Source organism: Mandrillus leucophaeus, unplaced genomic scaffold (assembly GCF_000951045.1).
Source record: "Mandrillus leucophaeus isolate KB7577 unplaced genomic scaffold, Mleu.le_1.0 Scaffold1469, whole genome shotgun sequence".
Classification (NCBI taxonomy): domain Eukaryota; kingdom Metazoa; phylum Chordata; class Mammalia; order Primates; family Cercopithecidae; genus Mandrillus; species Mandrillus leucophaeus.
The window spans coordinates 1-11,274 of NW_012101442.1; the positions used below are offsets into that span (position 1 = coordinate 1).

The following is an 11,274-nucleotide window of genomic DNA, read 5'->3' on the forward strand; positions in this document are numbered from 1 at the left end:
CTGACCTCGTGATCTGCCCACCTCGGCCTCCCAAAGTGCTAGGATTACAGGCGTGAGTCACTGTGCCCGGCCAGAAATGTAATTTTTTTTTTTTAAAGAGGAAGAAGGAAGCTAAGATGATGCCAGAAGCTCAGATGGTAGCCAAGTGGCAGAGGACGTGGGGAGCTGGAGCCATTGGGCAGCCACAGAAGGTGATGTCTGGGCTGTCAAGCAGGAGCAAAAGGCCTCTCCACAGGAAGGTGGAACGTGGACTCAAGGCAGACTGCGGCAGGGAGAGTAGGTGGAAGGCTGTTCCAATATCCCAGAGGATTGGGTGTGGAGGGGAGACCTGAGGGAGAGGCCAGTGGGGACAGGACACGTTTAGGGTGGGCAGGTGTGAGTCCTCTGTAGGCTGAGGGGCAAGAGCCACCAGAGGTAGCAGGAATAAACGCAGGTTCAAGGGGCTGGAGAGAGCAGATGTGCGGGAGGAACTGGCCTGCAGCTGAGGGGCGCGCCTCTTCATTCACTCATGCGTTCAGTCAGTCACATTTGTCGAGTCTCTGTTAGTTGCCAAACACCATGTTAGATCCTGAGGGCCCTGTGGTTTCAAAGCCTGTGGTCTGTAGGTGCAGCAGCAGGCAGGCAAATACGCCAGTGCAGTATTGAATACCCTGGGGAATTCTGCAGACCGATTATTACCAGCACCTCCGCTCTCTTTCTCAAAGTAGGCTAGTTTGGGCAATAAACATAGGGCCACCAGAGCACGAGGTGAACAGAGAAGAGGGCGCTCAACAGGAAAGGCTCCAGGGCAGCATGAGTCCCAGCAGCTCCCTGGCTAGTGGGAAGGGGACACAGATGCAAGTCTCTCCTATCCAAGGAAGACTGTGGGAAGAGCTGAAAGAGGTGACCAAACACTAGTTGTTTTCATACATGTGAAGACACAAAGGGTAGCTCATTCACATGGGGCATCTGCTTCAAGCAGGGGCAGGGCATGTACAGGGGAGATGTGGCTAAGGGCAACCCTGGGATGCAGGAGCTCCCCCACAGCCAGGACTCCTTCCCACCTCCCCAGGCCCAGCGTACAAGTACTGGGCTGAGTGAGCACCGATCACAGTGTTCTGGAAAACACTCCTGAGGTCGTAAGGGTGGCAGGGCCAACTCAGAGGGTCCAGAGGAGAAAAGCATTTGCAGCAGAAGCTGTGTGGAACAAAACAGAAAGCCATCTGGGAAAGAGGAGGCAAGTGATGACCAGCCTGGTCTGTGGTAGAGGGCAAAGGATCCAGTAAGGAGTGGCCAAGCAGCAGCCTGGGGCAGCGGGGCACACCCAGCAGATGGATCATGGAGCTAAGGCTACCAGTGAGGGAGCTTTCCAGCTGGCAGGCTGGGGTACTATAGTGACGTATCCCTGAGGTTCCAGGGCCAGGCAGCTGAAAAGGAACATGAGCAGTTCAGACTGCCCCATGGCTAGTGGAGCATGGAGATGATATGGAGATCAGGAATACCCTAGGTGAGAGGGATGGGGGAGCAGGAGGATGGAGAGGAAAGACAGATTTCTGTATCGTTGGCTGACAGAGCAATGCTGTTCAACAATGCCCTGCGTACACGCTCCTGATGGACTGCAGTTAAACTCTGAGAGTATTCAACTCAAAAGAAAAATTTCAGGCCTGGCCCAGTGGTGCACGCCCATAATCCCAGCACTTTGGGAGGCCGAGGCGGGTGGACCACCTGAGGTCAGGAGTTTGAGACTAGCCTGGCCAACATGACAAAACCCTGTCTCTACTAAAAATACAAAAATTTGCCAGGCGTGGTGCTGTGCACCTATAATCCCAGCTACTTGGGAGGCCGGGGCAGGAGAATCACTTGAGCCTGGGAGGCAGGGGTTGCAGTGAGCCAAGCTCATGCCACTGCACTCCAGCCTGGGTGACAGAGCAAGACTCCGTCTCAAACAATAAATAAATAAATAAATAAATAAATAAATAAGAAAAAGAAAAGTCTCAGCAGACAGTTACCTGTCCATGGAGGTACAGGCTGCCTCTACCCGTCTTCTTCACCACCCAGAACCAATCACGCCCTGGCCACCCAGGTGGAGATTGGGGGTGCAGGGCAGGACGGAATCCAAACCACAACACAGTGGAGGATGTGGGGAGCCCTTCAGGAACCCGCAGCCAGAGCTCAGCCACTGAACACAAAGACAGGACACAGGCTTGGCGGACTGGCCCCTGTAGTGCACCATTCTCTAATTTTGTTCAATCTCAGAAAATATTATAGTGAAAAAGTGTGGCAGGGAGGGGCAAACTCTCCCCCTTCTTCAAAGGAGCACCTGTTCTGTGACTCAGCAACCTGCCCTCCTACTGCTGGACTAACAGGGTCTATGTACTGTAACCTGATGCATTTCCCACGTCTTTCTACCACGTCTATGTGGAAACAGGGAGAAGGGCTGCCACCTCACCCTCCAGACCTGCAGTAAAGTAGTTTATAAGACAAAGGGTCAAGCACTGGAACACATGGCATTTTACGTATCTCATCAGCACGAGACAGAAGTGCTAAGGTTTTTAACTTTAACCCAGCAAACAGCATCAGAGTTGGTGTACGGGCAGAACCTCCTGGAACATGAATGCAAAGGATTGAACCCTGACAGGCAAGGGCAGAAGACGTTAGTATGGTATGTTAATATCTACCATTAACACATTTTCATACCACCATCTTTACTTGGAAAAAAAAGCATACTCTCTCATTCATGAAAAGAAAAACAAAAAGATACCTGAGGTCTCTTCCGTGGATTCCATCGTACATAATAGTTTACCCACAATTCCAAATGACTCAGACTAGCAACAGGATATAACACATGGTTTTCATAATTCACAAAGAAGGGATTAGAAAACTCATCTAGCTGGCTATTGATATACGACCATAAAGATATCGTCTTTGTATATACATCCTGAAAAACAAAAAAGAACATTGGAAATAAACTCTTCTTCACATCATCAAGAATTAGTATTACACCAAGAAAAGGACTTGAATAATGAAGTGAATTCAAACGCTGAAAACTTCATGAACATTTACTAGGTCCCAGCCCCACCTTCTTCCCACTCATGGCCTGATGGCGGGATGAATGAAAACGCACTGCTTGCTGTCCTGGAAAAACATATTGCTGAAGTTAGGTAGCATCTGACAACTGTGGCTATGGAAAGGCAGAGTGAGAACTTTCTAACAACCACAGGATGACAGGGTCCACCAACAACAAATGCAATTTTCAATTCTGGTGGAAGGTTTGCTTTTGTGGGCTGGGCACAGTAGCTCAAGCCTATAAGGCCAGCACTTTGGGAGGCCACATTGCGAGGACTGCTTGAGGCAGGAGTTTGAGACTAGCCTGGGCAACACAGTGAGACTTTGTCTCCACAAAAAATAAATAAATAAATAAATTTAAAGATTAGCCAAGTATAGTCCCAGCTCCTCAAGAGGCTGAGGTGGCAGAATTGCTTGAGACCAGGAGTTTGAGGCTGTAGTGAGCTATGACTGTGCTGCTGTACTCCAGCCTAAGCAACAGAGCAAGACTCTGCCTCTAAAAGAAAATAGAGCTTTTGTGACTCCTTTTTTTTTTGAGATGGAGTCTCATTCTGTCACCAAGGCTGGAGTGCAGTGGCACAATCTTGGCTCACTGCAATGTTGGCCTCCCAGGTTCAAGCAATTTTCCTGCCTCAGCCTCCCGAGTAGCTGGGGACTACAGGCACACACCACCACGCCCAGCTAATTTTTGTATTTTTTGGTGGAGATGGGGTTTCACCGTGTAGCCCAGGCTGGTTTTGAACTCCTGACCTCAAGTGATCCTCCCGCCTCGGCCTCCCAGAGTGCTGGGATTATAGGTGCAAGCCACCACGCCCGGCTGTGACTCTTAATATTGAGAAATGAGAATAGACTTTACAGTTAAGATTCCTTGTGCTGGAAAATCAGAGCTATCTGGAGGAAAATGTGCTGTGGTGACAGGCTGGAGAAGCTTTATAAAGACAAGTAAATATATTACTAAGTTATCTCTTCTTCCCCTAATTTTGTAGTACACTATTCAGAAACACTGCACCTACTTGCATTGCTCATCTGAACAAAAACACCCAAATGTGCAGGCATGGTGAGGCAGGTAAATATTAAACAATGGATCAAGCACGACAAAGTCAAATGAGAAAATGGCAAGGCCAACAGCATTTTCTCCCATTCTGCTGCTGACTTCCCATGAGCTATCTAAATACAGGAACATTCAATTAGGACCATTTCAATTTTTATACATTTATTTATAAGAGAAACACCAACAATAATTCAAAGGATCTGGAAGAGCTAAAATAATCCTGAAAAAGAACAAAGTAGGAGGACTCATACTTCCCATTTTCAAAACTTATCACAAAGCTACAGTAATCAATGCCAGTGGTGCTGGCGTAAGGACAGACATGCAGATCAATGGAACAGAACAGAAAGCACAGAAATGAACTCTCTGACATTTACGGTCAACTGATCTTCAACAAGGGTGGCAAGAAAATTGAATGAGGGAAAGAAAATCTTTCCAACAAATGGTGCTGGGACAGCTAGAAAGCCAACACACAAAAGAATGAAGTTGGATCCTTAATTCACACCGTATACAAATGTTACCTCAAAACGGATCACAGACCTCAATGTAAGAGCTAAAAGTATAAAGTTCTTAGAAGAAAACATAGGAGCAAATCTTCATGACTTTGGGTTAAGCAATGGTTTCTTAGATATGATACCAAAAGTGTAAGCAGCAAGAGAAAAAAGAAATTGCACTTTATCAAAATTAAAACATTTTGTGCTTCAAAGAACACCCATGAAGAAAGTCAAAAAAAAAAAAAAAAAAACCCATAGAGTGGGATAAAATTTTTGCAAATCATGTATCTTATAAGGGACTTGAATATACAAAGAATGTATAAGGAACTCTTACAACTCCATAATAAAAAGGACAAACAACACAATTTTAAAATGAACTAAGGATCTGAATACACACTCTCCACAGAAGATATGCAAATGGCCAATAAGCACATGGAAATATGCTCAACATGATTAGTCGTTGGGGAAATGCAAATCTAAAACCACAACATACCACTTCCCACTCACTAGGATGGCTATAATTTTTTAAAAAGGAAAATAGTAAGTGTTGGTGAAATGTGGAGAAATTGGAAGCCTCAGACATTGCTCGTGTGTGCAACTGCTTTGGAAAACAATCTGGTAGTTTCTCAATAGGTTAAACATAGTTGCCATATGACCCGGCAATTCCACTCGCAGGTATAAATGAATGAAGGCATATGTCCACATAAAAACTTGTACATGAATGGTTATAGTAGTATTATTCCTAAAAGCCAAAATGTGGAAACAACCCAAATTTCTATCAACTAATGAATGGATAAACAAAATGCAGTCTATCCATATAATGGAATATTGCTCAGTCATAACAAGGATGTATTGGTACATAGATGAAGCTTGAAAACGTTATGCTAAGCGAAGGAAGACAGTCATAGACGTTCACCTATTGTATAATTCCATTTCTATGAAATGTCCAGAATAGGCAAATCCATAGAGACAGAAAGCAGATTGATGGTTGCTAGGGGATAAGGGTGGGGAAAATGGGAAGTAATTGCTACTGAGTATGCCATTTCTTTTGGGGGTGACAGAAATTTTATAAAATTAGGCCAGGCACAGTGGCTCACACCTATAATCCCAGCACTTTGGGAGGCCGAGGCAGGAGCATCACTTGAGGCCAGGAGTTTGAGACCAGCCTGGGCAACATAGCAAGACTCCCATCACTACAAAAAATAGAAATAAAAATAAAGAAATTTCATGAAATTAGATATTGGTAATGGCAGCAAAATATGTGAATATGCTAGAACCATGAAATTGTACATTTTAGATGGGTGAATTTTACGGTATGTAAATTATGTATCAAGAGAGCTCATTTAAGCATGAATTTTGCACTCCTCCTCTCAAAAAAAAAAAAAAAAAGACAAAACCATGGTTAAAAGTCTATATATGAACTTCATTCTTCTGTTTCTGGTTTTATTTGTTTTAAATGGCTTTGAGATATAATTCACATAACATAAAATCACTCTTTTAAAAATGTTTTTGTTTTTATTAGGAGGTTAACAAGTCCCCATCACGCTGGGCCTGCAGCAGTGTGGATTTTACTCTAACCGCAGTGGGAAGCAGGGGAGAGGCACATGATCAGATTTCAGTTACTGAATGCTCCCTCTGGTTGCTATGTTTAGAATGGACTACTGAAGGTCAGAAAGAGAATCAGGGAAGCCCATTCCTGGGTTTCTGCCTTAGTCCAGATGTGAGACAGTAGGGGCATGAGACAGTAGGGGCTTGAGCTAGGCTTATAGCTGTAAGGCAGTTAAGAAGTGGCAGATTAAGAATATACTTTGGGCCTGTAATCCTAGCACTTTGGGAGGCTGAGACAGGTGGATCACCTGAGGTCAGGAGTTCAAGACCAGCCTGCCCAACATGGCGAAATCCTGTCTCTACTAAACATACAAAAAATTAGCCAGATGTGGTGGTGGGTGCCTGTAATCCCAGCTATTCGGAAGGCTGCGGCAGGAGAATCGCTTGAACCCGGGAGGCAGAGCTTGTAGTGAGCTGAGATCGTACTACTATACTCCATCCCGGGCAACAAGAGCAAAGCGCCATCTCAAAAAAAAAAAAAAATATATATATATATACATATATATACATATATACATATACTTTAGGACAAGGTCAGCAGCATTCACCAAGGGACTGGGTGTGGTAGCCAGAGTGAGGGTGAGGGAGGAGTGGAAGCTGACTCCTGTGTATTTGGCCTTGGCATCTGGATAGCCAGTGGTGCTGTGTACTGAGTAGGGGAGGAGCAGGAAAAGGCATTTAGGTCCCTGAGGCAAGACAAAGTCACCTAGAAAGACAGAACAAGAGTTGAGGGGAGAAGAGGACCTGGGACTGGGCCCAGGTGACTCCAACTTTAGAGACTGGTTAAAATGGCAGCCAGTCAGAGGAGACTGAGCAGGGGAGGCCAAGGAGGCAGGGAAGAGGCAGGACAAGGTGGGGTCACAGAATGAGGGTGCTGTCAACTGTGGGGACGCTGCTGAGAGAGGGGGAGGTGGGTGTTACTGACAGACTGTTTTCTCCTGAATTCTATATTGTCCTAACATACTCGGCTCACAGGCAGTAGTCCTTGTCTATTAACGGGACCATACTCCTTAAGTTGCCTTTTTCCAATGTCTTCTCACTTTTGACCACGTCTTTCTTCTATCCCACACTGAGGAAAAAAGAAAGAGGCGAGACGTAACTCTGAAAAGTTTGGTAACTGCTTCTTTACTACTTTGATGTAAAAAAGTGTTAGCTTGCTACCTAAAGTGGGCTTTTTGGCCAATCGGCAGACTCCATTTCCAAGGCCTTCAAGTACAATCTGGCCAACACCACAGAGGACGAAAAGCAGAATCCCACAGCTTTGGAGTTGGTGCAGTGGAGACTACATGAACTTGGAGTCAGGAGGTCCAGGGTCTAGCACTCATCTACTCCTGAAAGAGCCATGGGCTCGCTGCGTCCCAGCCCCCCGTGCCTAGAAAGGAAGGGGCTTGTGTTAGATACATGCAGTGGGGCTGGCCAGAACCCTGGGAGTGCATTTACAGTCAGTAATAGCACCAGAGCACAGTCCTCCCTCCCCTCAGCCCTCCTACAGTGGCACTTCCTAGAAGAGGTGCCTGAGCCACACGGAAAGCAACAGACAAGGACGCAGTATACTTACGTCTTTGAATCGCTGCTGTTCACAGTTGCACAAAAAGGTCCCAAAAAGACAGCTATAAAGGTGATCCAAAATTGTAATCAAGAATAGCTCATTAAACTCGAATGCTGAAGGAAACTTAAATGAAGAGAAAAACAAGGTTTAGTCATAGAGTCCAATTTCTAAAAGTAATATTACTTTTGTATGAAAGACAGCGAAACTGTAACTTGGAATATAGTCAAAGATTTAAAGGAAGACTGAGCCCAAGTAAAGTTCAACTACCTACAGTTTTAAGTCCAAACTTAAAGATCTGGCTGAGAAACAACCAGAAGCAACTCAATTTGTTGTACTCAATGCCCAGAAAAGCTTATGTAGCTTCCACTTCTCACCATGGTGGTAGAAGAGAGCCCAGACTCACCCTTCTGCCAGAAACATCTAGCAAGCTGGATACAATGTAAGAAATGACTGTTTTCAGACATTGGCAACAGGCAGTACTGGACTGTGACCCTGAGAGAAGGGAGAAGCTTCCCCGCTGCAGCCACATCCCAGGCTGGGGGTAGGGGGAGCAGTAGATCCAGTCATAACATGTACCCAAAGTGACTCAAGAAGAAATAGAAAATCCAAATAGCTCTGCATCTATTAAATAAACAACTCCTAGTTAAGAACCTTCCTGCAAAGACAACTCCATGACCATACAGCCCTGAATTCTCTTTTTTTTTTTTTTTTTTTTTGAGACAGAGTCTCACTGTGTCCCCCAGGCTGGAGTGCAATGGTGCCATCTTGGCTCACTGTAAACTCTGCCTCCCGGTTCAAGTGATTCTCCTGCCTCAGCCTCCTGAGTAGCTGGGATTATAGGCACACGCCTCCACGCCCAGCTAATTTTTGTATTTTTAGTAGAGACGGGGTTTCACCATGTTGGTCCAGCTGGTCTCAAACTCCTGACCTCATGATCCACCCGCCTCAGCCTCCCAAAGTGCTGGGATTACAGCACCCCTGACTTCTTACCAGTGTAAATGACCAAGTTGAACCTGGCAACATATTTTAACAAGGTAATACAACATGACCAAGTGGGGTTTACTTTAGGAATGTAAGACTGGCTTAACATATGAATATCTATGTTACAAAACAAATCAATTACTGTAATTCACCATATTGGCAGAGTGAGGAAGCAAAACCACAGATCATCTTGATAGTTTTAGGTAATTCTTGATGGGGTTTTGCAGAATTCCAGTGAAGACTATTAACATTGCCAGCAGGTTCTAGTCAGTAGCTGGCGTGTTGTGGCCAGGAGATGATCTGGAAGTGATAATAATCACCATAACAGCAGGCATGTACTGAGGGCTTACCATGTGCCAGAACTAATGTAAAAACACAGTAAAATATTCATCACCTACTAAATGAAGCAAAGCCAAACAGTACTACCCAGCATACTGGTATTTAAGTCAGTTTACTTAAAAACCTAGTGTTCAATCAGAGTGCTGTGTGCACACTATCATTACAAATCTTCACGTCTCCAGAGTGATCATATCAGGATCACTGGTAGACAAGTTTATTTTTTAGTTTAGCTTTACTACTTTACTAGACTAGCAACAGGCTTTTCTATTAGAACAATGGTCAATCCAGGACTGTCCAAATTCCACCTGAAACTGTTTTCTTCACCAGGCTATTACATTAGCTTAATTAAGGAATTACACTCAGATACCGTGGATTAAGATTTGCTTCTCTCTCCATCTTAAGGATTGCTCTCATAGAAACACACAACTCTCTTCTAAGGAATCCCATCAGAATATTACTGCTTCAGAAACCTCTGGAAACTAACTCTGCTGTTTCTTACTGGCATCCTTGTTCTTAGATGAACTAAATCAACGATGTGATGTCTCTGGCTAAAATGCTAACAATTTCTACTGGTTAATCCTTTCTTGGAGCCTTTAAGATTGCCCCTTGCAACTCTGACAGTGGCCTCACATTTCAAACGGCTATCTTTCTCTATTTCTCTCTCTCTCTCTCTCTCTCATTCATGCATTTATTTATTTAAGACAGGGTCCCACGTTGTTGCCTAGGCTGGAGTGCAGTGGTGCAATTGTGGTTCGCTGCAGCCTCAACCTCCAAGGCTCAAGCAATCCCTCCCACCTCAGCCTGCCAAGTAGCTAGGACTACTGCCACAACCCAGCTAGTTTTTCTTTCTTTCTTTTTTTTTTTTTTTTTTTTGTAGAGACAAGGTCTAGCTATGTTGCCTAGGCTGGTCTTGAGCTCCTGATCTCAAGTGATCCTCCCATCTCAGCCTCCTAAAGTGCTGGGATTACAGGCATGAGCCATCGTGCCCGGCTCAAATGGCTATCTTTTAAAAGGCCAGGCACACTATGTCCAATCTTCCCAGGACTTCTCTATGCTGCTTACTTATGCCCTATTCATAAATTATTGGCACCACAGAATTTGTGAATTGTAAGCAAATATATGACATTTTTGTGTACTGAAGCCTTATTAAATCAAGGATAGGAGTGAAAGATCCAGGGTTTTGTCCTATATTTTATAATTCTCAAACTTTTAAAAATAAATGTTTATTAACAAGATAGCAAATTACTGACATATTTTCAAGCCATATAAGTGCTATGAACTGAATATTTGTATCCCCCCAAAATTTCTATGTTGAAATTCTAATCCCCAAGGTGTAGTATGAGGAAGTGGGGCCTTTGGGAAGTGATTAGGTCATGAGGGTAGAGCTCTCGTGAATGGGATTAGTGCCCTTTTAAAAGAGGCCCAAGAGAGCTCTCTTGTCCCTTCCATGATGTCAGGTTACAGTGAAAAGACAGCTAATCTATGAATCAGGAAGCAAACCCTCACCAGACACTGAATCTGCTGGGGCCTTGATCTTGGATTTCCCGACCTCCAGAACTGTGAGAAGTAAGTTTCTGTTGTTCATAAACCACCTCAGCTTACAATGTTTTGTTACAGCAGCCCAAACAGACTACGACAATGAGTCTTCATTCCAAGCCCCTGAGCCTGCATTGTAGATCTGGGAGCTTGGGAAGGTGTGTTCTAGAGTCAGTGACAACAAGCCTTATTCTGACCACTGGGTACCCGATATGGGAGGTCAAAGTGGGCAGGGCTCAGTCCAAGCCCATCGGTACCCATGAAAACTGGAAAACAAAGGCTCCATCTACTCATGTTGGGTCAAGGCTGCCATTTGTACTCAGGGGTTGTCATGGCATTAAGCTTAACTCAGAAAACAGCTCAATGGGGGAAACAGTAGCAGGTGGAGTAATACAAATGAAAGATTAGGTCGCTGCAATTCATAGTTTGTTTTGGCCTCTTCTCCTGGAAGCTGTACCTTTTACCTAAAAGTATGATTTCCAAAAATACATAGCACAGTAATCTATAATAAAATTCTGCACCTTTTTTTAAATTGTTTTAGAGACAGGGTCTCACTCTGTCACCCAGGCTGGAGTGCACTGGTACAATCATACTTCACTGTAACCTTGAACTCCTGGATTGAAGTAATCCTCCTGCCTCAGCCTCCCGAGTAACTGGGACTACAGGTGCACACC

The 11,274-nt window shown here is 44.6% G+C and overlaps 1 protein-coding gene across 2 annotated transcripts in view; it reads right to left on the minus strand.

Moving 5' to 3' along the window:
* Positions 1 to 2,681: 2,681 nt before the first annotated feature.
* Positions 2,682 to 11,274, minus strand: part of MTMR1 (myotubularin related protein 1) — a 65,258-nt gene continuing 56,665 nt past the window's right edge. For both annotated transcript variants that reach the window (XM_011974577.1, XM_011974578.1), the window contains 2 exons: positions 7,754 to 7,867; positions 2,682 to 2,917 (listed from right to left, as the gene is read on the minus strand). In XM_011974577.1, the coding sequence (XP_011829967.1) occupies positions 2,711 to 2,917; positions 7,754 to 7,867 (321 nt within the window). In that variant the 3' untranslated portion in view covers positions 2,682 to 2,710. The remainder of the gene's footprint in view (positions 2,918 to 7,753; positions 7,868 to 11,274) is intronic.